Here is a 24,874-nt window from a genome sequence, read left to right on the forward strand (position 1 = left end):
TCTTAAATTAATGAATTTCATCAAATCCTGTCTCAGTAATTGTATACACTTTATGTATCATGAAACATAACTTCAATTTTGTTTTCGCCGAAATTTGCGACAGTCATGCACACTACACCGAAGACCGATCAATTACTTTTACTTATATTTAGAATGTTAGAGAAGCTAATTAATAATAGGAATATTAAATAATAGTTAACAGTGGCAATATTTCCAATTGTATGGTTTTCTATTGCAGAGCGTGTTTCAAGAAACTCCCCCGGATACTCTGTTTCAACACAATGCGGTACACATTCAACATGCTCACAATGTTAAAGGAGAAAGTGAACACGCACTTTTCATTCCCGATGCGGTTAGATATGTCCGGCTATGTGGAGAAACATCTTATGCCGGCACAGTATCAAGGTAATTACATTTTATTTAGGTGCTTTGCTTTTTTATTTTATGCTAAGGATTTATTTCTAAGGTTCTCTTCTATAAAGAAACTATTAATCAACTGATATTTTTGAAAAATCATATAGAGGAGAAGAGGAAATCGGCTGAACTGAGGAAAGATGGTGAAAGCAGTCCAAACAATGAATCTGATGATAGTTTAGAGGAGGAACATTACGAGTAAGTAATCAAAAACTGAATGTCCTTTGTATATAAAAATTAAAAAAAATTGGGTCATTGTATTGTATGATATTTTTCGATCTTTAAATGTCTGAAGTTATAAAAATAAATTTATTAATTGATAATAAAATATAACACACGATGTCATAGCAGGTGATACAGAATTTTATTTAGTCCAAGTACTGTTTTAATTATATCATACCTAATTTAATTATTAATTGTGTGCCTATAGATACGAGCTGATAGGCGTAACCGTACACACGGGCACAGCGGACGGCGGGCACTACTACTCGTTCATACGCGACCGCGAGCGGCCGCAGCACGACCGCTGGCTGCTGTTCAACGACGCGGAGGTGAAGCCCTTCGACCCGGCGCATATCGCCGCCGAGTGCTTCGGGGGCGAGATGACGGTGAGTATGAACATACACACACGAAAAAATACATACAACTAGACACACACGCACATACAACACGCATGCACACGCACACCTGTATACATGCACGCACTCATGCACGCACACATGCACGCACACACGCACGCACACACGCACGCACACACGCACGCAAACACATACGTACACATGCTTGTATGCATACGGGCGTATACCACATAACGTACAAACTCAAGGAATGTAAATTGTATCTGAAAGCTAGCTATAAGAAAGCCCGTAAGCCAAGCCCAAAACTATTACATAATTATAATGATAGACATTCAGAAAAATCTTTTCAGATGAAGTGGTTTTTTTTTTCATTTCATTACGTTACGTTATCGCGTCAAGAACTTAAGGATTTCGCAATGACGCAAAAATTATGGTTATGCTAAAAAATTAAATACTAATAATATAAATTACTGATTACAGTAACAGATTTTAATAAAAATTCTGATAATTTTCTCATTGCAGAGCAAAACATACGACTCAGTGACTGATAAATTCATGGATTTCTCCTTTGAGAAGACAAACAGTGCATACATGTTGTTCTACGAGTTGAGTCCGCCGCGGAACCAGCGTGGCTCTGACTCTGGCCAGCAAGAAGAAGCACAGGTAAATGTAGAAGAATAATATTATACCAGGGTAAACTCGTTCATATAAGATCTGTAAATAAATATGATAAGTTGGGTAAAATTCATTATTGAGGAAAATTAATGAAGAATTTCCTCGCACACACCCTATATAAGAATTCACATTATCACACTATATTTTTCAAGTTACAGTTCATTTTTTACATAAAAAAAATTATTTGTCCTTTACATTTTCATTATTTCATATCAAATGACTGTATCGATGTGGAAATTGGAAAAACATACTTTAGAACACTATTTTGAATAGTTTTATATTAAGGTGATTGCTACGATCTGTTCCCAGCCAATGTCCCGCTAGATGGCGCTGAATTCTACATTTCTAGTTTATTTGAGTTTTTGCGTAATTGGAAAAGATTAAGGTCGTAGGAATAGTCATGGCGATTACTGAATATTATATTTTATTTAAATATGTCATATCATTGCCTTAAAATCCACCCAATTCGGTAAAACCATGCGTTTTAACATCTGTCATTGCATACAGGGTCGTTTACACACACAGACGTATACAAAAATGATAAAGATTGAACTCTAGATGGCGTGAATGTAAAACAAGTTTGGCGTGTATGTATTTGAGTAGTTAGTAGCATATTATATTCTGAATTTCTGATCCATGCCTATTCACTCAAAACTACCTAATAACACTAATGATTTGTAACAGTAAATTATTTCAATAGGTAGGTATTTGAACATTTCCCAACAAGACGTAAGAATAATTATTCGTAGGTATACAAGATACAATAACAAATCTAATACACTATTTATTATTTTATTATTTACTAGCGGTCCGCCCCGGCTTCGCCCGTGGTACATGTTTACGTTTTCTCTCCATAAGAAGTAAGAACCATCCTCGTACTTCAAGGAATATAATAAAAAAAGAATTATCGAAATCGGTTCAGCCGTTCTCGAGTTATGCGCTTACCAACACATTTTGCGATTCATTTTTATATTAGACTAGCGGTCCGCCCCGGCTTCGCCCGTGGTACATGTTTACGTTTTCTCTACATAAGAACCATCCTCGTACTTCAAGGAATATAATAAAAAAAGAATTATCGAAATCGGTTCAGCCGTTCTCGAGTTATGCGCTTACCAACACATTTTGCGATTCATTTATATATATATAAGATTATGTGAAAATAACCAGGAAGGTGAAAAACATATTTACGAAAACATAGTAACATATGGCTGTCGCTACAATAATTATATTTCAATTTTATCTTTTTATACCTAGTAGAACTGGCTGACGAATAAAAAAAATCGTATTAGAATACAATATATTACGGAACAAAAAAAGGATTGTAACTGAATTAGGTAGGTATGTTTGTTTCTGGGCGCACCGTTTTCGACGACGCGACGCGACGCGCGACGTAAGCGTATAGGTATAGGTACCTACTTTGCTAAAACAAACTAATAAAATTGTGTGTCTGTCTGAAAATTCGGAAAAGCATATTTTGCAAGTTTGTGATTACTTTGATAGTTTACCGATTTATAATAATTGTAATTGTAATTGTATAATATATAATTTGCAATGTGGTGAAATTTCATAAAAATCACGGGCCAATTTTTTGTTTTGAATCCCACCGAAAATATAATTGCGTTATTAGAATAATTAATTACTATACCTACCCACGATCAATTATTACAATATAGTCTCAAATGCATACTAGAGAAATATTGCAATTTGATTCAATTAAAATGCATAGCATACAAAAATAAATTCACAACACAAGAAATTCCGCGCGCAAATCATAGCGCGTGTCAATGAAATCAAGAATGTTTTATATCAAGCCGACGCGGACGAGCGACGACGCGACGCCGAACAAAAGTACCTACGACGGACGACCACGCTTCGAGTTGCCAAACACACAGCCAAACAACAATAATGAGTAATAAATTGTTTACAAAAAAAACAAGTTTTCCATTTTTCTGTATGAGTAGACAGAACTTCAAAACGCCACCTGCTACGATTTATATTATGAACGATGGTTATAAAAATAAAAGTTATATTTGTTGGTGTAAACTATTTTATTGATCAATAATTTTGGAATTTAAAACTGTCAACATTGATTACAATAAAACGCAGTTTTATTTTATTACACTATTGTTTTTTTATCAAAACATGTATTTGAAGTACCATATAATATTATGCTGATCCAAGCATTTTCACTCAAAACTAATATCACTAATGATTTGTAAAAGTAAATTATTTCAATATACATTTCATAACCAACAAGTAAGAATAATTATTATTATTCCTACCTACAACAACAAACCTAAAACACTATTTACTATGGGAAAATAACCAGGAAGGTGAAAAACATTATATTATTATTTACGATTTCGACGCACTCGACTTTTAGTAAAATATAGTAGGTAAACATAATATTATGGTTTTGATTTTTGCTACTAGTATAAGAAAACTGCGTGTTCAAACTACTTGTTTGTCTGTCTGAAAATTCGGAAGTACTTTGGTAGTTTACCGATTTATAATAATATTGTATATATCGTTGTTTAAAAAATATTCAAACACAATAAAATATGATATACTGATTTATCACTGGTTTCAGTGATGAACTGATGAGTCAATGTTAGCCACTATACTTTCGTCATACGTGTGTATGATTGATGTGATTTGCAACGTGGTGATATTTCAGAAAAATCACGGGTCAAATTGTCCCACCGAAAATATAACTGCGTTATAAGAATAACTATACCTACGATAAATTATACATAATACAATATAGTCTCAAATGCATACTAGTGAAATATTTTATTTGAATCAATAAAATAAAAAAAAAATAAAAAAAAATAATAATACAAAAATAAATTCACAACACAAGAAAATCCGCGCGCAAATCATAGCGCGTGACAATGAAATCAAGAACTTTCGAGCCGACGCGGACGCGACGCGGACGACGAAGGAGCCTAACAAAAGTACCTACAATCATAGGCGGCTCGTGACAAAATTGTATGGCCGTGTTCACTTGAAATAAAACAACGAAAATAGGTACCTACAATAGCGTTAGCAGTACAAAAAAAATGAGCACCACATTATAAATGTCTATTTAATATTTATACACTAAAAATTATAGAGTATTTCAAAACGAATTCAATTATTATTTAGCAATAATTAGAAAATCCCCGAATTTGCATTCGTGATCGTATTCATAGTGTTTGTCTACACTAATATTATAAAGAGGAAAACTTTGTTTGTTTGTTTGATTGTAATGAATAGGCTCATAAACTACTGGACATTTTACCAATGTTTGCAAGTTTGTGATTACTTTGATAGTTTACCGATTTATAATAATTGTATACTTATATCATTGTTTAAAAATATTCAAACACAATATGATATAGATACTGATTTATCACTGGTTTCAGTGATGAACTGATGAGTCAATGTTAGCCACAATACTAATCACTTTCGTCATACATGTGTATGAACTATGATTGATGTGATTTGCAATGTGGTGAAATTTCATAAAAATCACGGGCCAATTTTTTGTTTTGAATCCCACCGAAAATACATATATTACTAATTGCGTTATTAGAATAATTAATTACTATACCCACGATCAATTATTACAATTTACAATATAGTCTCAAATGCATACTAGAGAAACATTGCAATTTGAATCAATTAAAATGCATAGCATACAAAAATAAATTCACAACACAAGAAATTCCGCGCGCAAATCATAGCGCGTGTCAATGAAATCAAGAATGTAATTTATATCAAGCCGACGACGACGCCGAACTAAAGTACCTACAGTACCATTTACCTTCAGTGTACAATACAGTTTACAGACCTACGACGGACGAACAATAATGAGTAATAAATTGTTTACAAAAAAAACCATAGTTTCTAAGGTCATTAGTTTTATTTTATTTTATTGTTATTTTCTTTGAACGATTGGAAATGAAATTACTCAATTTTTACATAGAACTTTGATTTATTAGAATTATGCTCATTATGTATAAGATAACGAACGCGAATGCACGACATCTAGCGCGTCTTATGTCTAAACATCGCCTTTCGTTTAGACATTGACGCGCTAGATCTGTAATAAGTATATAGTCTATGCGCTAGATGTCGTGCTTTATGTCGTGTTTCGCTTGGCAAAAGTCACGCACACTACTGTAGAAGTGTCAAATTTTTCCGGTATTTTACTGTTGTTTTTCTAAGTAAATATTGTAAATTATTGATTAAAAAGGTCGAACGCGCACACATTTCATTATAGAGAAGTGATAAAATGATTAGTTTTAAAGAAATAGTGTCTGTGTTAAGTGTTTAGAGGTAATCAAAAATGTATGGAGGGACGGTCGGAACATCCACCTTAAAGTTAAATTTTTAAAAATAAAACGTGAAATTGCGAAATATTTGTAACAATTTAATTTTTACAGTCATCGACTGCAGAAGAGAGTCCGAGTTCGTCGCTAGAGCGGCGCAACGGCGACAGCAATCCCGAGATCGAACTACCTCCGGATTTGCTCAACTGGATATGGGACGATAACATGCAGTTCTTGCATGATAAGAATATATTTCAGCACGCGTATTTTACGTGAGTTTTTTTACTTTTCGCTTGTGTAGTATTTTGATTGAATTTCAAAGAAAAACGGAAAAATTAACGCAGTCTATGTAGACGAGAAGTTTTCCTTTTCTTTTTCTTATTTTTTTTTTTAATTTAATTAAACACATTTACATATTTAATTAAATTTATTTTCATGATGTTAAAGTTGAAAATGACCATAGAAAAATATTTTAGGTTTTAAGACTTTATTACTGACCAAAACAATTTTCCATAGTCCATAATTTATTATATTTAACTTCTATTAATTTTTTTTTAAGATTCATGGGTCAAATGTGTAGTTCTGTTCCGCAATCGCTTTTGACATTGCGGCCAGAAATCACAGAAGTGGCTGCAAGATTGTCCACGTCGTTTTTTATTGAAACGTTTATCCATGCTAAAGAAAAGGTATGTATATGTTTTTTTTTTATATCGAATTAAAGATTTTTCAAGGATTATTACTATTTAATTTTGAAATTATTTAAATATTAAAAAAAATCAAGTCTATAAACATTCATTAAAATGATTTAAAATTTAAATTGAGACGTTTTATGAGAATAATAAAATAACAAAATATATTGCATTTGACTAACATATCTAAAAGCCGCATCTTCCTAAAAGCTTGTACCATAAAATGATTGGAATAAATACTATGATAGTTATTTAAATACATACTACAATTTTTATGTTAATTCACAGCCAACAATGGTATCATGGGTGGAGTTAGTGACGAAGCAGTTTAACGCGTCCGCCGCCGCGTCCGAGTGGTTCTTGGGACACATGGCGGATGACACGTGGTGGCCGATGCAGGTTTGGATTATTTGTTTTTAATTGTATATATTTTCTGTATCGAGGAATTATTTGTGTATTAAAATGTGTGATAAGGGATGGAAGATTTCTTTCAATGATTTTAAATTTTTATGTACCTATTTATTTTTCATTGTTCACAGTTGTCATTAACATTTAATATTACTTATTATTCAATGATTCTGAGATCATTTATTGAACAAAACATAAAATTATTATTTTTTGGCCTATTTCAATCGTTCGACTTCATTATGTTCTTTGGAGACATTTTGTAATATATTTCTATGTTCGTTTTCAGGTGCTAATAAAATGTCCGAATCAAATGGTTCGGCAAATGTTTCAGAGGCTATGTATGCACGTCATACAGAGGCTAAGGTAACGTATATTTTAAATTTTAATATGAAATTAATTCTAGTACTAAATGCTAGATTATTTATTATTTCCATCCCCATCATTTCGCTTCCGGACTAACAAAACTTTTTCCTTACCCTTAACCAGGAATAATACCTCTTTTTATAACCCCATATCTCGTTTGTGCCGTTTGTACAATGATTTATCCACAAGATTTCCCGATTTTGATTATCATCGAATAAACATATTCAAAGAATATGTCTGTCAAATCTTGAAATGATGTCCTAGTTTTGTTGTTAATGTATTGTGTAATGTAACCATTATTTTTATTGTCTTTCTTTTATATGTAATATTAAATTATCGAATTTTTAAATATGAATTTATTGTAATACGCTTTAAATAACTGTAAGCTGTATCCCATTGTAGTAGTAATTGTACACGTTTTGTTGGGTTGCGATCTGCTCGTGAAATTGATGGATCCGACAAGATCGTGGCCTGATAAGTGTATTTAATTTAAATAAATTATAAATGTGACATTTGTTACAGGTCTAGTCATTGTGCGTTATACCTGCAGGGTATGGAGGAAGGCGAGGATAGTAGTAAATTGGGCGAAGCGAGTTGTGTTACTAGGTTTATAAGGATGTTGTTATCTTTGGTAAGTTATACCTATATATTATTTTACGTAAAAAACTTTTCTTTGGATATGTACTTTTACTGACATAAAAAGTAGGTTATAAATTTTATGTGTCTGGGTGTTAATTATCTATATTAGTATTAGTAAAATTATATAGAGGTATGTATGTTTATCAGCCATCTGGTTTCCATAACACAAGCATAAGCTTAGTATGGGATCGTGCCGTGTGTGAAAATTGTCCTGAAATATTTAATATTTATTTATTTATTCTTTTTTAATGGAATATACACCATAATGATTAATATATTTTATCAACTTGTAGTAAGTAGTGTAGTAGTGAGAATATTTTATTACTAATATTTGGTTGCGAAATAATTTTAGTGGTACAGGTACACTGTGCTTTCCATTTTTTCCAGCTATAATTAATATCAAAAACTTAGCAAAAAAAAACTTCTTCTAATAAATTGGTATGTTTTCACCAGATGGAGTCAGGCGCGCGGTCTCACCTGCGCCACCTGACGGAGTACTTCAGCCTGCTGTACGAGTTCAGCAAGATGGGCGAGGAGGAGGGACGGTTCATGTTGCGGGTCAACGCTATATCGAGCATGGTCAACTTTTATCTAGGACAGAATTCTAATACGGTACGTTGTTTGTCGGTTGATATCTACACCTATATTAAAAAACGAAAGATTTGCTATTTGTATGTTTGTAACGAAAAATTATAACCTAATAATATGTATACTGTTTTATCAAAAAAAAATATCGGGCTGAGCCTAATGAGGGTTTCATGTATTTTTCCTGTCTTTTTTATACTTTTGAAGTGAAACTTCGGTACTGGCGCGTTGAGAGTAATATTTCAATATCTCGTCATAGCAATAACATCACGTCACGAGTAAGGCGACGATTTTGGTATCTTTGAATATTTCCAAAGAACTTCGAACTTTCACTTCGGACACGTGCGCTCTGCACATACGCTCTTTTATAAATATGCTAATAAATCATGTTCCCCAGGTGGAATCCCCCACCGAGGAGGCGGGCAGCAGCGGTAGCGGCAGCGGCAACAACGAATCTGGCGGTGATAAACTACGGCCCGGGGCGTTGGACAAGATGGTCGCGCTCGTGGCGGGACTGCTCGAGCGCAGCCGCGACGCCGCGGGGCAGCTCGCGCTGGGGGACAGCGACGCGAAGGCGCTGCTTCACGCTAAGGTATTGTTTCTTATTGCAACCCTGACAATGACATGATCAAGTATGATTTTTGGTTTTATGCCATTGAAATGCTTTAAATTTTTAAGAATTAAAAAAAATATATAAAATTGTTATGTATATGATCAAGTACGATCAAACTCTCGTATTAAATAAAGATTAAAAAAAACCCTGACAATGGAGCAGACGACCCACTTGATCGTAGGTGTTGTCGTCGCCCATAAATATTCACAGCGTTAGGGAACACGTAACGTATTGCCGGCTTTAGGATGGAAGTAGGCTTGTGAGGTAAGTGTAGGCTACATACATACAGGGTGTACTTCTCAACTGGGCGTACTTTTCAACTGGGCGTGATACAGGTTGAAATTTGAACTGAACCTACCCTAGGTGATGTCCGTGAACTTAGCAGAGCATTTTTAGCAGATCAAAAAAATAATGTGAGTTCTTATTGCGTGCAGTTGAGTTCTAGAGTTCCTGATACTTTTTAGAAATAGTTCTGGCATTTTTACCTGAAAAAACGATATTTGAAAAAATGATCTGCCAACTTCCCGTAGCAGAGCATTTTTAGCAGATCAAAAAAATAATGTGAGTTCTTATCTCGTGCAGTTGAGTTCTAGAGTTCCTGATACTTTTTAGAAATAGTTCTGGCGTTTTTACCTGAAAAAACGACATTTGAAAAAATAACTTAGCAGAGCATTTTTAGCGGATCAAAAAAATAATGTGAGTTCTTATCGCGTGCAGTTGAGTTCTAGAGTTCCTGATACTTTTTAGAAATAGTTCTGGCGTTTTTACCTGAAAAAACGACATTTTAAAAAATGATCTGCCAACTTCCCGTACTAGATAATTTTTAGCGGATCAAAAAAATAATGTGAGTTCTTATCGCGTGCAGTTGAGTTCTAGAGTTCCTGATACTTTTTAGAAATAGTTCTGGCGTTTTTACCTGAAAAAACGAAATTTGAAAAAATAACTTAGCAGAGCATTTTTAGCGGATCAAAAAAATAATGTGAGTTCTTATCGCGTGCAGTTGAGTTCTAGAGTTCCTGATACTTTTTAGAAATAGTTCTGGCGTTTTTACCTGAAAAAACGACATTTGAAAAAATTATCTGCCAACTTCCCGTAGCAGAGCATTTTTAGCAGATCAAAAAAATAATGTGAGTTCTTATCGCGTGAAGTTGAGTTCTAGAGTTCCTGATACTTTTTAGAAATAGTTCTGGCGTTTTTACCTGAAAAAATGACATTTGAAAAAATGATCTGCCAACTTCCCGTACTAGATAATTTTTAGCGGATCAAAAAATAATGTGAGTTCTTATCGCGTGCAGTTGAGATCTAGAGTTCCTGATACTTTTTAGAAATAGTTCTGGCGTTTTTACCTGAAAAAACGACATTTGAAAAAATGATCTGCCAACTTCCCGTACTAGATAATTTTTAGCGGATCAAAAAAATAATGTGAGTTCTTATCGCGTGCAGTTGAGTTCTAGAGTTCCTGATACTTTTTAGAAATAGTTCTGGCGTTTTTACCTGAAAAAACGACATTTGAAAAAATGATCTGCCAACTTCCCGTAGCAGAGCATTTTTAGCAGATCAAAAAAATAATGTGAGTTCTTATCGCGTGCAGTTGAGTTCTAGAGTTCCTGATACTTTTTAGAAATAGTTCTGGCGTTTTTACCTGAAAAAACGACATTTGAAAAAATGATCTGCCAACTTCCCGTAGCAGAGCATTTTTAGCAGATCAAAAAAATAATGTGAGTTCTTATCGCGTGCAGTTGAGTTCTAGAGTTCCTGATACTTTTTAGAAATAGTTCTGGCGTTTTTACCTGATTTTTTTACCTGATAAGAACTCACATTATTTTTTTGATCTGCTAAAAATGCTCTGCTACGGGAAGATGGCAGATCATTTTTTCAAATGTCGTTTTTTCAGGTAAAAACGCCAGAACTATTTCTAAAAAGTATCAGGAACTCTAGATCTCAACTGCACGCGATAAGAACTCACATTATTTTTTTGATCCGCTAAAAATTATCTAGTACGGGAAGTTGGCAGATCATTTTTTCAAATGTCATTTTTTCAGGTAAAAACGCCAGAACTATTTCTAAAAAGTATCAGGAACTCTAGAACTCAACTGCACGCGATAAGAACTCACATTATTTTTTTGATCCGCTAAAAATTATCTAGTACGGGAAGTTGGCAGATCATTTTTTAAAATGTCGTTTTTTCAGGTAAAAACGCCAGAACTATTTCTAAAAAGTATCAGGAACTCTAGAACTCAACTGCACGCGATAAGAACTCACATTATTTTTTTGATCTGCTAAAAATGCTCTGCTACGGGAAGTTGGCAGATCATTTTTTCAAATGTCGTTTTTTCAGGTAAAAACGCCAGAACTATTTCTAAAAAGTATCAGGAACTCTAGAACTCAACTGCACGCGATAAGAACTCACATTATTTTTTTGATCCGCTAAAAATTATCTAGTACGGGAAGTTGGCAGATCATTTTTTCAAATGTCGTTTTTTCAGGTAAAAACGCCAGAACTATTTCTAAAAAGTATCAGGAACTCTAGAACTCAACCGCACGCGATAAGAACTCACATTATTTTTTTGATCCGCTAAAAATGCTCTGCTAAGTTATTTTTTCAAATGTCGTTTTTTCAGGTAAAAACGCCAGAACTATTTCTAAAAAGTATCAGGAACTCTAGAACTCAACTGCACGCGATAAGAACTCACATTATTTTTTTGATCTGCTAAAAATGCTCTGCTACGGGAAGTTGGCAGATCATTTTTTCAAATGTCGTTTTTTCAGGTAAAAATGCCAGAACTATTTCTAAAAAGTATCAGGAACTCTAGAACTCAACTGCACGCAATAAGAACTCACATTATTTTTTTGATCTGCTAAAAATGCTCTGCTAAGTTCACGGACATCCCTAGGTGGGCAAACTAAAATTTATTGAAATCCGTTTCTTAGAATTAACGCACATAATAATTTTAAACCATTCAATTGTACTAACTTTTCTAGCAGGAACGAACTCTTATTAATAAAAAATTGGAAGTATCTAATTAGTATTATATAAAATGTTTTATTTGCAGGGGTTTCCATTTCTCTACCAACAAACACGAGACTGCCTGAACCTGCAGCAGACGCGCTCGCTGATATTCGCTCTGTGCCGCTGGAACGAGCCGCTCGCGCAGAAGATCGTGCACATGATATTTCAAGCGATTGCGAAACACTCTGAAGTTAGTTATGGTTTATTTATTCGAATTTAGCTGTATTATTTCCATTACATTTATCGTTGAAAATTTATAATTGATATGAGAAAAAAAAAATGTCACCTTGGTTATCTTTTAAAAACTTGAGTTATTGGAATGAGTGGAAATTTTGTTTAATGTTGATTACATTTATTTAAAGTTTTAAAAAGGTAATTTAAATGTATGCAGTCTAAACGCAATACTTTTTTTTCATATAATTTCTAAGCCTCGTTATAATCTACCACATTGAACATTTATACCTAATTATTAAAAATCGTGTGTTTTCGCAGAGCTGCGGGCCGTTTTTTAAATTGATAACGCTGCTGGTGGAAGGCAGCGGTGGGGGGAGCGGTGGGGGGGCGGGCGGCCTGCCGTGCTTCACGCAGCTCGTGCTCGCGCGCCTGTGGGACCTGGCCGACGTGTGCCCGCACGCCGCGCTCGAGTGGCTCGCTATGCAGGTGCGGAACGAATTACGAGACTAAGTTATTGACGAACTTTATGCTATTTGTATTTATAGAGGCTAAATTGCTGCCATCTAATTATGTTAATCGCAAAAATTGAGTTAGATGTCAAAAATTATAAAATGGATGCAACAGGAGAGATATTTTTTGTGAATAAATGTTTGTCCATGTAAAATTGTATATGAGCGAGGGTTTTTTTTAGTCGTGTTTAGTATGATATAAATTAACATATATGTACATTTATTTAAAAATTTTCGTCATTTTTCTTAGTACTAATATGAACTATATGTCTATATATTTATATTTGCACCGTAATTTATTTAATTAATCAGGTTCAATTTGAACTTTTTTTTTAATATGTACTTTCCAATTAAGATTTATTTTGTTTATCAAATTACATAGTTATATTATGCAATAAAAAGTTTTTATTCTCCATTAACAAGTCGTCGCAACTTGCAATTAAAACAACACTCGGCTATCTATTTGTATCTTTTATATCTGTAATCATGTAATGGGGACCGTTTTGTAAGTTGCCTAAATAAATAAATAAATTCCGTTATTTTTTGGGCCCATTCCACATGTTAACATGCTTCGTACCAACGTGTCAGGTGCCGCGCAACAAGGCGGCGCACGCGTGGGCGCTGCGCACGGCGGAGCGCTGGGTGGAGCCGCAGCTGCTGGCGGCGGGCGCGGCGCGGGTGCGCGCGGCGGCCGCGCTGCTGCTGGTGGCGCTGGTGCCGAGCCAGCACTTCCGCGCGGGCTACGCGCGCGCGCGCCCGCACCAGCACCACTCGCCGCACGCGCACCACGCGCACCACGCGCACCACGCGCACCATGCGCACCACGCGCACCCCGCCAAGCTGCCCGACACCGCGCATCACACGCTGCATCAGGTAATAATAATCTGTCTGATAATACATAAATAATTTTTGCACTTAATTATTTTCTTATAGGAAAAGAGGTACAAGAGAAAGATAGTTTTGAATTTTGGTACAAACGGATTATACTGATATGGTCCATATTCATTCAGTTTGTAAAAATATTTCTAGTTTCGATTATCTTTTAAAATTGATCCTAATATTTTGCTAAAAATACACTGTCATTTACATTTTATTTTTTGCAAAATATTTCGCAACTAAAAAATTATTATTGTATATGAGTAATTTTAACGAAGAACTGGATTGCACATATCACATTTATCATAAAATTAATAACACCGCAATATATTATATGAAACGAAAGATTAGCCACTTGCATTTTAATCTTTTTCCAAGGTATACACGATGTTGTTGAGCAAGCTGAAAGCGGCCCGCAAGTATACAGACATCGCGGTGCACGGCACTATGAAGCTCACTGCGTATTTTGGTGTAATGTCTTACTGCGTTGTGAGCAGAGTGGAGAAGTTAATGGTCAGTATACTTTACACTCTAAATAAATAAAATAGAAAATGATGTAAAGTTACATTTCACAAAAAACGTATTTTTTTTGTACTCAATATTTTGTATCTTATTAATTATTTTGTAAATTACTTCAAACGTGCTAAAATTCCTTCACATTTCATGCGCAGTTCGGACATTACTTCAATGTGCTAAAATTCATTTACATTTTTTCGTGTGCAGTTTGGACAATACTTCATGGACCTATGGGATCTATACCACCCAGGGATATCAGAACCTTCAGTGGCCGTTCACCCCAACAAGCAAGCGCTCATCACCTTCTGGCATGCTGTCTCTGTCGACTGCCCGGAGAATGTGCAGCTCATCGTCTCCAACCCCCGGGTCATAAAGCATATCGCCTTCAATTATATACTGTGGGTATTGTTTTTATGCAATTAATTGATTAAAATTAAATCTAATTGAAAAAAACATGTTTTATGTCTGACCTCTACTCGAAGAGCTAAGTTACGTTTTAACACTAACTTTGATAAATGTTGCGCACGTATTTTATTGCAAATTGTATGATCTTAAATAATTACCGTGATTAACTTGCTTACTCTTCAACTGTCAACTCGAATAGCTCTTTGCTTTTGCTTTATGAAAATAATTTTGAAGTGAAACTTCTTTAGTCGCGTTGAGAATAATATTCTAATATCGTCATGGCAATACCGCCACGTCGTCAAGTCGGAAGGCGACAATTTTGATATCTTTGAATCTTGCCAAAGAAGTTTCACTTCTGACACGTGTGCTCGGTACACATGCTCCTATTTACATAAAAACTGTGCTTTTAGTTAAACGTTTAATTTTTTTTCATCATAACTTAAAATAACGTTCGTGTTCTAGTGCGGATCACGAGGACGGCGAAGTGGTTGCGTACAACCGGGCCATGTTACCTCCATACTATGCACTACTGCGGTTATGCTGCCGGCGCTCGTGCTCCTTCGCACGCACGCTCGCACAGCACCAGAACGTGCACTGGGCGTTTAGGAATATTGCCCCGCATTCGCATCTGTATCCGGCTGCTGCCGATGAACTGCTCAGGTGCGTAAAAGGGCTGATAGACGTACGAACTTTAAAGTCGCGGTTTTAAAGTTCGCGTACTTACTCGGCTCGCGGCGGTGACAGACGTGCGAGCCAAGGCGGGCTTCGAGTAAAATTTCAAACATGTTGGATCGTCAACGAACTTACTCGACGGTTTTTAAGTACGCGTACTTGGGGTGACACACGAGCGAAAAAGGTCGTCGAGGCACAAGTTCGCGTACTTACTCGTACGTCTATCAGCCCTTTAATAGTTGCTGTTATAAGAGGAAATGACTGTTTCTCGTTGACACATGCATATGGCTATATAGTTGTTAATGCTGTAAATTTGTATTTCTAAAATTGTGACAATTATTGATACTCTGTTCTCTGTGTATAAAATGTTTATAGTGAAATACAAATTCGTAATAAATAAATTATAAAATATTTGTGTTGGAATGAAAAACTCACAAAAATATTGTAGTCCTCATAGTGAGATGAAGGAAATTACATCCTTGATGACATAAGATTAATAACTGTAAATGCATCAAGTGCAATTAAGATTAATTAAAATAAAAAGCGCTGTGTTATAAGCGCTGTAAATATTAATTCTGCACCAAGTTACCTATCATAAACCTTCTTCTTATTTCAAACCATTATTTTCACAAACAGGCTAGCCCGCATCCTAGCAGCACGCGGTGGAACTACCAACGGCGCTGGCAGTTCGACCAGCAGTGCGGCGGCGCCTGAAATAGACGAGCGGGAAGCCTCCGCGTTCAGGCGGAGCACGCTAGCTGCGTACTTGCAGGGTAGGTGCTACAATAAGTTCAACTTTAGGGGCCGTTCAGAGTAGGAAAAAAAATGTGATAAAATGAACATAAAAATGTGTTAATTAGGATGGTATTTTAGAGGAAATACTGTAAAGCAAATTAAATTTATCAGGTGTTATATGTTAATTAAGTTGGATTTCGGTTCGAAATACTAAAAAACTAATTTACATTGTCAGGTGTTTGATTATAATTTCATCTATTTTATTTGCTTGGTTTGGATTGGTACTCCTTTAAAATTAGTTTTATGGATTAGATCTACGAAACTGGCGTACTATCTTTTGAGTATAATTTAGGAAGCAAAGAAACGGGCACATTACGTTATCTATAAGATACGGAAAATAATATACGAAGTAGAACTTGAACGGCCCCTGCAATCACTTTGTTCAACCTCTCAGTGTTGTATAAAATGTTGATATAAGTTTTCAACATGATAGGTTTGAACGGGCGAACGTCGTGGACCACGTTGATATCTGCGTTCTGCACGCTAGTTGAGACCGGGGACGATAGACTGTACGTTGTTTATAACGGCGGGTTGCAGATGACTTTTGAGGTAAGATATTATGTTTTTCTGTATATTGCTATCGATTTCTTATATTAATAAGTTTCAAACATTTTACAATAAAATAGTCACAGGTAAATTGCGAAGTAACTTCTGTTGACGGAAGTACAAAAAAAATTTTTTTTGTAAATGGAAGTGAGAAACAAACTAGATTTGCTTAATATTTCCTTTTTTTTTGGAACGAAGTTCCTTATCGCGCGTTGTCGAAAAATTCTGACGAAAAGTTGTAAAGACATTTTTTACGACAGGCAGTCTCTGTCTGTCTCTCTCTCTCTCTCTCTCTCTCATAGAAAACAAGTCAGCTATTTTAGTAACTTCATTCCATCCGGGTGTCCCTTGACACCTCTTAAAATTTTTATAATATTTAATTTGTGTGTTAGGCGTTACACAGCCTGCACGCTGTGTACGTGGAGGGCGGCGCGGGCAGCGCGAGCGGCGCGGGCGGCAGTACGGGCGGCGGCGCGGGCGTGCGCGGCGAGCTGACGGCGGCGCTGCGCTGGGCGCGCGCGCTGTGCCGCACGCTGCGCACGCGCCGCGAGCCCAAGGAGGCGCGCGCGCTGCTGCTGGCCTGCAAGGTTATATCGAGTTAAATCAAGCCGTAATAGGGGTTTATTTTATGAAATAACTAGCTTTCCGCCCGCGGCTTCGCCCGCGTTTTCAAAGAAAAGCCCGCATATTTCCCGTTCGTGTGGGATTTCTGGGATAAAACTTATCCTATGTGTTAATCCAAGTTACCCTCTATATGTGTGCTAAATTTCATTGCAATCTGCTCAGTAGTATTTGCGTGAAAGAGTAACAAACACACAGCATACACATCCTCAAAAACTTTCGCATTTATAATATTATAGTAGGATGTGGAATTTTAGAATTTTACGCAGTCTTGAAAAATATTGAAGTAAAAATAACAGTTGCGTAAACTCACTAGATAAAAATGTTATGCAAAATTGCTAAAGTTATTTGATAAAATTTACTAAGATTTACAATTATTGACATGCAATTAATTTTAATTTTAGTTCTAAATATATTCTTAATCAATTTGGTAATTTGTAAACAGGACTGGCCCGAGTGCGCACGTCGACTGCTCACGTTGTTGAATTTGCATCAACGCTCCGCGTTGTTACCTCAAGCTGCGCTCGGTAAGTGTTATTATTATTTGATATTTTATATTACTAAGGGCCGATTTTTCAATGCCCAGATAAACAGCTAGATAGACTTTATTCTTCAGTTAACAAAAAATTCAATTTTTCAATAGACGAATAGGACTTATCTATCGAATAACTACGTTATTTGAGGAATAAATCTATCTGCTGCTCCAACGGCCAGATAGCGTGCTATTCGACGATTAGACGTTTGAGTTGACAACTGACGCGTCAAATTTGGGATATTTTCGTATGTAATAACATAGAGCGTAGAATTTTTACAATAAAGCCTCTTTCTATAAAATAATTATCAATTAAATTCATATTGAAATTGATGTTTTTGATAGTACCTACTGATGATCATGCCATTGAAAATTTGCCGGACGCTGCCTTTATGTCGTTTCCATCGTAAAATATATAAATTTTAACACAAATTTAATCAAAACTCTTTACTCGAATCAAAACAATAATCAACAATCATAGAACACAAGATAAACTTAAAATGCACTCCCGACGTGAGTCATAATGACGGTTGTTGACATATTGCAAGTTGACTCTATCCCGCTCTAACCTGACTAATTTAATATGTTTGTTTCGCCACTCCAAGAGCAGAGCTGCCAATATGGAAATATTTGGTCAGATAGTTATTCATCAAATAAATCACGATTGAAAAATAGGCGAGCCGTTATGAGTTAGATAAGCAATTGAATAAATCTATTCGAGGGGTAGTTATTAGACTGTTTATCTGGGCATTGAAAAATCGGCCCTTATATAAATAGCCTTATGATACTTATTCCAACTTGAAATTTTATTTATAAATTTTTAATAATACATTACATTGCGAACAAAATAGAGAAAATAAAATAACGCCAGTCATCAGTTAGTCACAACGTAAATCAGAAAATAGATAGCACAATCTAATATATAAAAATCAATGCCACTTTTCGTTGTAATTCCATAACTCGAGAACGGCTGAACCGATTTCGATAATTCTTTTTTTATTATATTCCTTGAAGTACGAGGATGGTTCTTATGTAGAGAAAACGTAAACATGTACCACGGGCGAAGCCGGGGCGGACCGCTAGTTATTATATAAAATCACATAAATTGTGCATTTATTAAACTGAAACTTCTTTATCGGGTTTGGAAAAAAATTTAGTGTAACATTTTTTCGTTACGCGTGACATTTTTCCCGTTACGCGCCATCTTTTTCTTATCCCTACCACGCGTGATTCGACGTATTTCTGTAAAGTTGTATATAGTAAATTATTTTTTGAAAAATAAGGTCATAAAGAAGTTTCACTTCTTACGTGTGTACACTAGTACACTAGTACACGCACATTTTTTTTAATTTATTTATTTTCGTTTCATTATCACTTGTGTCCGTTACAGGTGTGCTCCGCGAGCTAGTGATGATAGGGGGTGGTGCAGCACTAGGAGCACTAGTACCGCTCGCTGCGGGCGCGCACGCAGCGGCCCGCACGCCGGCCCGCCCGCGGCTGCGCACGCGCTCGCACCCGCACTGCGCGCCGCCGCCGCTCTACCGCCCGTATCATCGGTTTATCGGTGAGATTGGTGCACAATATTATGTATAGAGTATAGATTAAGCTTTTTTTGAAAATTCCTGTTTTCTAATACAGAGGATTGTTGATATTACGAATATTTAATTTACATAAAGTTGGTCTAGTGTAGTGTAGTTTCAATTTTAAATTAGAATTATATTTTGTTATTTTATACATTAATTAAATTTTAGTATCTTTTACATATTATACAGGGTGTAATCGTTAAGTGTGCACAGGCGATTTTTCCGTAAGTATTACAGATAACAAAAAACTTTAAACTGATATCGAAAGTTCTTAACCTTATGAGTAAAATGGCCGTAATAAATTTTTAAAAATAAATCGAGAAATATCAAAAAAATTATCTTTAAACCCTCCCATACATTAAGTATGAAATATGAATATCCCATATACATTTAATATGAAAGATTTTAGCTTTCTTTTTCTTTTTTTGATTTTCTGCTTTAATTACTTCGCAAATTTGAAGTGGCATTTTCCACGCTTTTTCCGGACATTTTCACGCATTTTCCAGATATTTTCCGGGCATTTTCCGGGACTTTTCCTGGCATTTTCCGGGGATTTTCCAGGAATTTCCTGGAAAATTCCCGGAAAATGCCTGGGAATTTCCCGGAAAATGCGCCTGGGAATTTCCCGGAAAATGCCTGGGAAATGCCCGGAAAATTCCCGGAAAATATCCGGAAAATGCGTGAAAATGTCCGGGAAAATTGTGGAAAACGCCTGGAAAATCCTCGGAAAATGCCTGGAAAATCCTCGGAAAATGCCAGGGAAAAGCCTGGAAAATATCCGAAAAATGCCTGGGAAATATCCGGAAAATGCCTGGGAAATGCCCGGAAAATATCCGGAAAATGCGTGAAAATGTACGGGAAAATCCAGGGATCCGGGATTTTCCAGGAAAATCCCCGGAAAATGCCAGGGAATTTCCCGGAAAATGCGCCTGGGAATTTCCCGGAAAATGCCTGGGAAATGCCCGGAAAATATCCGGAAAATGCGTGAAAATGTACGGGAAAAAGTGTGGAAAACGCCTGGAAAATCCTCGGAAAATGCCTGGAAAATCCCCGGAAAATGCCTGGGATTTCCCGGAAAATGTTTGGGAATTTCCCGGAAAATGTGCCTGGGAATTTCCCGGAAAATGCCTGGGAAATGCCCGGAAAATATCCGGAAAATGCGTGAAAATGTCCGGGAAAAGTGTGGAAAACGCCTGGAAAATCCTCGGAAAATGCCTGGAAAATCCTCGGAAAATGCCAGGGAAAAGCCTGGAAAATATCCGAAAAATGCCTGGGAAATATCCGGAAAATGCGTGAAAATGTACGGGAAAAGTGTGGAAAACGCCTGGAAAATCCTCGGAAAATGCCTGGAAAATCCCCGGAAAATGCCTGGGAATTTCCCGGAAAATGTTTGGGAATTTCCCGGAAAATGCCTGGAAAATTCCCGGAAAATGCCTGGAAAAGTTTCGGAAGTGTCCGGAAAATTCCCGGAAAATGCGTGAAAATGTACGGGAAAAGTGTGGAAAACGCCTGGAAAATCCTCGGAAAATGCCTGGAAAATCCCCGGAAAATGCCTGGGAATTTCCCGGAAAATGTTTGGGAATTTCCCGGAAAATGCCTGGAAAATTCCCGGAAAATGCGTGGAAAAGTCCCGGAAGTGTCCGGAAAATATTCGGAAAATGCGTGAAAATGTCCGGGAAAAGTGTGGAAAACGGCTGGAAAATCCTCGGAAAATGCCTGGAAAATCTCCGGAAAATGCCTGGGAATTTCCCGGAAAATGCCTGGGAATTTCCCGGAAAATGCCTGGGAAATTCCCGGAAAATATCCGGACAATGCGTGAAATGTCCGGGAAAAGCGTTTTAAATGCTTGGAAATCCCCGGAATACAGGGGAGGTGTACTTATTACTTTACAGGTATTTTCCGAGGATTTTCCGGGGATATCCGGAAAATGCCTTTTTTTTTTTTAGTGGGGAAATCTTGCATAGATACCCACGGCCTCCGGGGAAGAGGCCGTGGGTTATGTCAGATTCCTACCGACCAAAACCCCACTGTGTTCAAGCCGCATCAGCGACAGGGCCATGGGTATGTGTAGAATTCATCCGTGACCAATCCGGAAAATGCCTGTAAAAATGCCACTTCAAATTTGCGAAGTAATTAAAGCAGAAAACCAAAAAAAAGAAAAAGAAAGCTAAAATCTTTCATATTAAATGTATATGAGTTTTGAGTTTTATGGGATATTCATATTAATTCATACTTAATGTATGGGAGGGTTTAAAGATAATTTTTTTGATATTTCTCGATTTATTTTTAAAAATTTATTACGGCCATTTTACTCATTAGGTTAAGTACTTTCGATATCAGTTTAAAGTTTTTTGTTATCTGTAATACTTACGGAAAAATCGCCTGTGCACACTTAACGATTACACCCTGTATAAGTTAATTCTTTTTTTAATTGTTCTTTCTTTCTTTCCTTGTAGTCTCAAATTCCTACGGTGATAAAAATAGTTTAAATTTTATTGAACTGTATTATTGGATAAATGCCATAAAATTTTGAAATTTTAACATGAATATATAGTTGAAATAATTGTATTTTCTCTTAATAGATACGTGCTGTCGAGTAGCGCGCAGTCAGCGCTGTATGTCGGAACAATTGGTGCTATTGTCAGCGCTGTGCGCGCTTGAAGCGGTGCCGCTTAGGTTCAACTATTTCGCCGCGTTTTGGAGAGATATCGCTAATACACCGGTATTTATAATGATATTTTTTATATAATATTTGTTTAATAAATGTCTGTGTGCTAAATTGTGTTTTTTTTCTTCCTCAGGCGGACTCGAAACTTGAAGAAATGCTCTTAGAGTGCAGCGTGCTAACGGAATATATTGATGCAATAATTTTAGATGAAAGGGAATCTTTAGAAGATCCCACTATTTACGAATTTATGCAGCACTATTATCCTAAGGTGAGTTTTGCACATTATATTTTTATTTGCATTTCTTGAATATCAAATAGTTCAGTTCTAAATAATACAGAAGCTATCTAATACACGAAGGTTTTATTATTTTCTTCTGTAATTAAATTACAGTAAATGTTTCCCGTTACGTAGTTATTTTTTTACTTTATACGAAATATACGAAATTAATGATACATAATAATATATTATATGTTCACTTAGGTGTGTCAGCTGAGCGGCGGTGGGGGCAGCGGCGCGGGCGCAGTGGAAGCGCTAGCAGAGGAGCTGGGAACATGTTCGAGCGGCGCCTTGCTGGGCCCGCTGCGCGCGCTGCTGCTGGCCAGCGCGGGCCCGCTCCCACCCGCCGCGCTGGCGGCGCTGCAGCGGGCCGTCACCGCGCTGCAGCAGCGGACGTTTTCGCTTGAAGGTGAACAATGATAATTTTAAACATCCACACATATTATTCTTGTATTTTCACCATTCTACTACATAGTTGTAACAATCATTGAGAGGACCAAATAAAAAAATGAAAATTTATTTATACAGGGTGTAATCGTTAAGTGTGCACAGTTGATTATTCCGTAACTATTGCAGATATCAAAAAACTTTATACTAATATCTAAAGCCCATTAACTAATGAGTAAAATAACAACAATAACTTTTTAAAAATAAAACGGGAAATATCCAAAACAATTACACCAAACACTCCCATACATTAAGTATGAGATATGACTATCCTAAACATGTAATACGAAAAATTTTGGTTCTTTTCATTTTTGGTGCTTAAATGAATTCGCAAATTTTAATAAAAATTCATTTAGATACTGTAAACAGAGCTCGATGTGGAAACGCCACTTTACCTCTCGTCACTTTCACTCGCATCACTTTAACTCCCGTCACTTTACCTCCCGTCACTTTAACTCACGTCACGACCTCTCGTCACTTTACCTCCCGTCACTTTACCTGGCGTCACTATAACTCGCGTCACTATAACTCGCGTCACTATAACTCCCGGCACTTTAAATCGCGTCACTTTTGTCATTCGTTATTTAAAACTACATTTAAAGTTTCCCTTAATTATCTATTCCCTATATCGAAACAATATTGACTTTAACTTTAACTCCCGTAACTTTTATTCCCGTCACTTTAACTCGCGTCACTTTACCTCCCGTCACTTTAATGCGCGTCACTATAACTCCCGCCACTTTAACTCGCGTCAATTTTGTCATTCGTTATTTTAAACTACATTTAAAATTTCCCTTTATTATCTATAAGTACCTATTTATTCTCTAAATCGAAATAATTTTGACTTTAACTTTCACTTTAACTCCCGCAACTTTAACTCGCGTCACTTTACCTCCCGTCACTTTACCTACCGTCACTTTAACTCGCGTCACTTTACCTCCCGTCACTTTACCTACCGTCACTTTAACACCCGTCATTTTACCTCGCGTAACTTTACCTCCCGTCACTTTACCTCCCGTCACTTTAACTCGCGTCACTTTACCTCCCGTCACTTTAACACCCGTCATTTAACCTCCCGTCACTATACCTCCCGTCACTTTAACACCCGTCACTTTAACACCCGTCACTTTAACACCCGTCACTTTACCTACCGTCACTTTACCTACCGTCACTTTACCTACCGTCACTTTACCTACCGTCACTTTACCTACCGTCACTTTAACACCCGTCACTTTACCTCACGTCACTTTAACTCCCGTCACTTTAACACCCGTCACTTTACCTCACGTCACTTTAACTCCCGTCACTTCACACTAACAGATTACACCCTGTATAGCGAGTAATTGATCCAAATAAGAAATAAGATCCAAATTAAATAGTGAGAGATTAATTTATATTATATAGGACATAATATACAAGTTTTGAGAATCATGTAATGTAGCAGCGAAGAATGGTCTTTCATTGTAGTACCTATATATTCCATCACACGTATTTAATTCCCATACAGCAAACGATTGGAATATAACTTAAACCTACTAATAATAATATTATAAATGCGGAAGTTTGTGAGGATGTGTGTGTGTTCGTTACTCTTTCACGTAAATACTACTGAACCGATTACAATGAAATTTAGCACACATATAGAGGGTTATTAACACATAGGATTTTTTTTTTGAAAACGCGGGCGAAGCCGCGGGCGGAAATCTAGTGTAAGATAAATATAAACGGTAAACTTTTTCAGTGAAAATATTATTTAAAAGCTTTGTGCTCCTCATTACCATTTTTCAAATACTCTTGACTGAATAGTAACATGAAACATGGTATTTATTATATCGTTGTGCATATAATACGTATATGTTGTAACGTTTTGTCGCGTGTGTGTCACAGAGGAGGAGAGCGCGGAGGGTGCGAGTGGGTCGGGCGGGGCGGGCGGTGCGGGTGGCAGTGCGGAGGGCGCGGGGGA

General features: G+C 36.5%; 1 protein-coding gene across 1 annotated transcript in view; it reads left to right on the forward strand.

Annotated features, from left to right (window-relative positions):
* LOC123699908 (ubiquitin carboxyl-terminal hydrolase puf) overlaps positions 1–24,857 on the forward strand; it is a gene marked incomplete at its 3' end in the record, with an annotated part of 42,169 nt that extends 17,312 nt beyond the window's left edge. The window contains exons 33-58 of the mRNA XM_045646956.1: positions 239–405; positions 522–612; positions 845–1,022; positions 1,515–1,655; positions 6,098–6,255; positions 6,543–6,669; positions 6,961–7,071; positions 7,367–7,443; positions 7,966–8,074; positions 8,536–8,694; positions 9,065–9,259; positions 12,334–12,480; positions 12,783–12,950; positions 13,562–13,846; positions 14,228–14,362; positions 14,573–14,763; positions 15,233–15,430; positions 16,079–16,215; positions 16,671–16,786; positions 17,176–17,370; positions 17,850–17,931; positions 19,327–19,500; positions 22,102–22,241; positions 22,321–22,455; positions 22,669–22,873; positions 24,799–24,857. Of these exons, the coding sequence (XP_045502912.1) occupies positions 239–405; positions 522–612; positions 845–1,022; positions 1,515–1,655; positions 6,098–6,255; positions 6,543–6,669; positions 6,961–7,071; positions 7,367–7,443; positions 7,966–8,074; positions 8,536–8,694; positions 9,065–9,259; positions 12,334–12,480; positions 12,783–12,950; positions 13,562–13,846; positions 14,228–14,362; positions 14,573–14,763; positions 15,233–15,430; positions 16,079–16,215; positions 16,671–16,786; positions 17,176–17,370; positions 17,850–17,931; positions 19,327–19,500; positions 22,102–22,241; positions 22,321–22,455; positions 22,669–22,873; positions 24,799–24,857 (3,880 nt within the window). The remainder of the gene's footprint in view (positions 1–238; positions 406–521; positions 613–844; positions 1,023–1,514; positions 1,656–6,097; positions 6,256–6,542; positions 6,670–6,960; positions 7,072–7,366; positions 7,444–7,965; positions 8,075–8,535; positions 8,695–9,064; positions 9,260–12,333; positions 12,481–12,782; positions 12,951–13,561; positions 13,847–14,227; positions 14,363–14,572; positions 14,764–15,232; positions 15,431–16,078; positions 16,216–16,670; positions 16,787–17,175; positions 17,371–17,849; positions 17,932–19,326; positions 19,501–22,101; positions 22,242–22,320; positions 22,456–22,668; positions 22,874–24,798) is intronic.
* Positions 24,858–24,874: the final 17 nt, after the last annotated feature.

This window comes from Colias croceus, chromosome 18 (assembly GCF_905220415.1).
Source record: "Colias croceus chromosome 18, ilColCroc2.1".
In the NCBI taxonomy this organism is placed as follows: domain Eukaryota; kingdom Metazoa; phylum Arthropoda; class Insecta; order Lepidoptera; family Pieridae; genus Colias; species Colias croceus.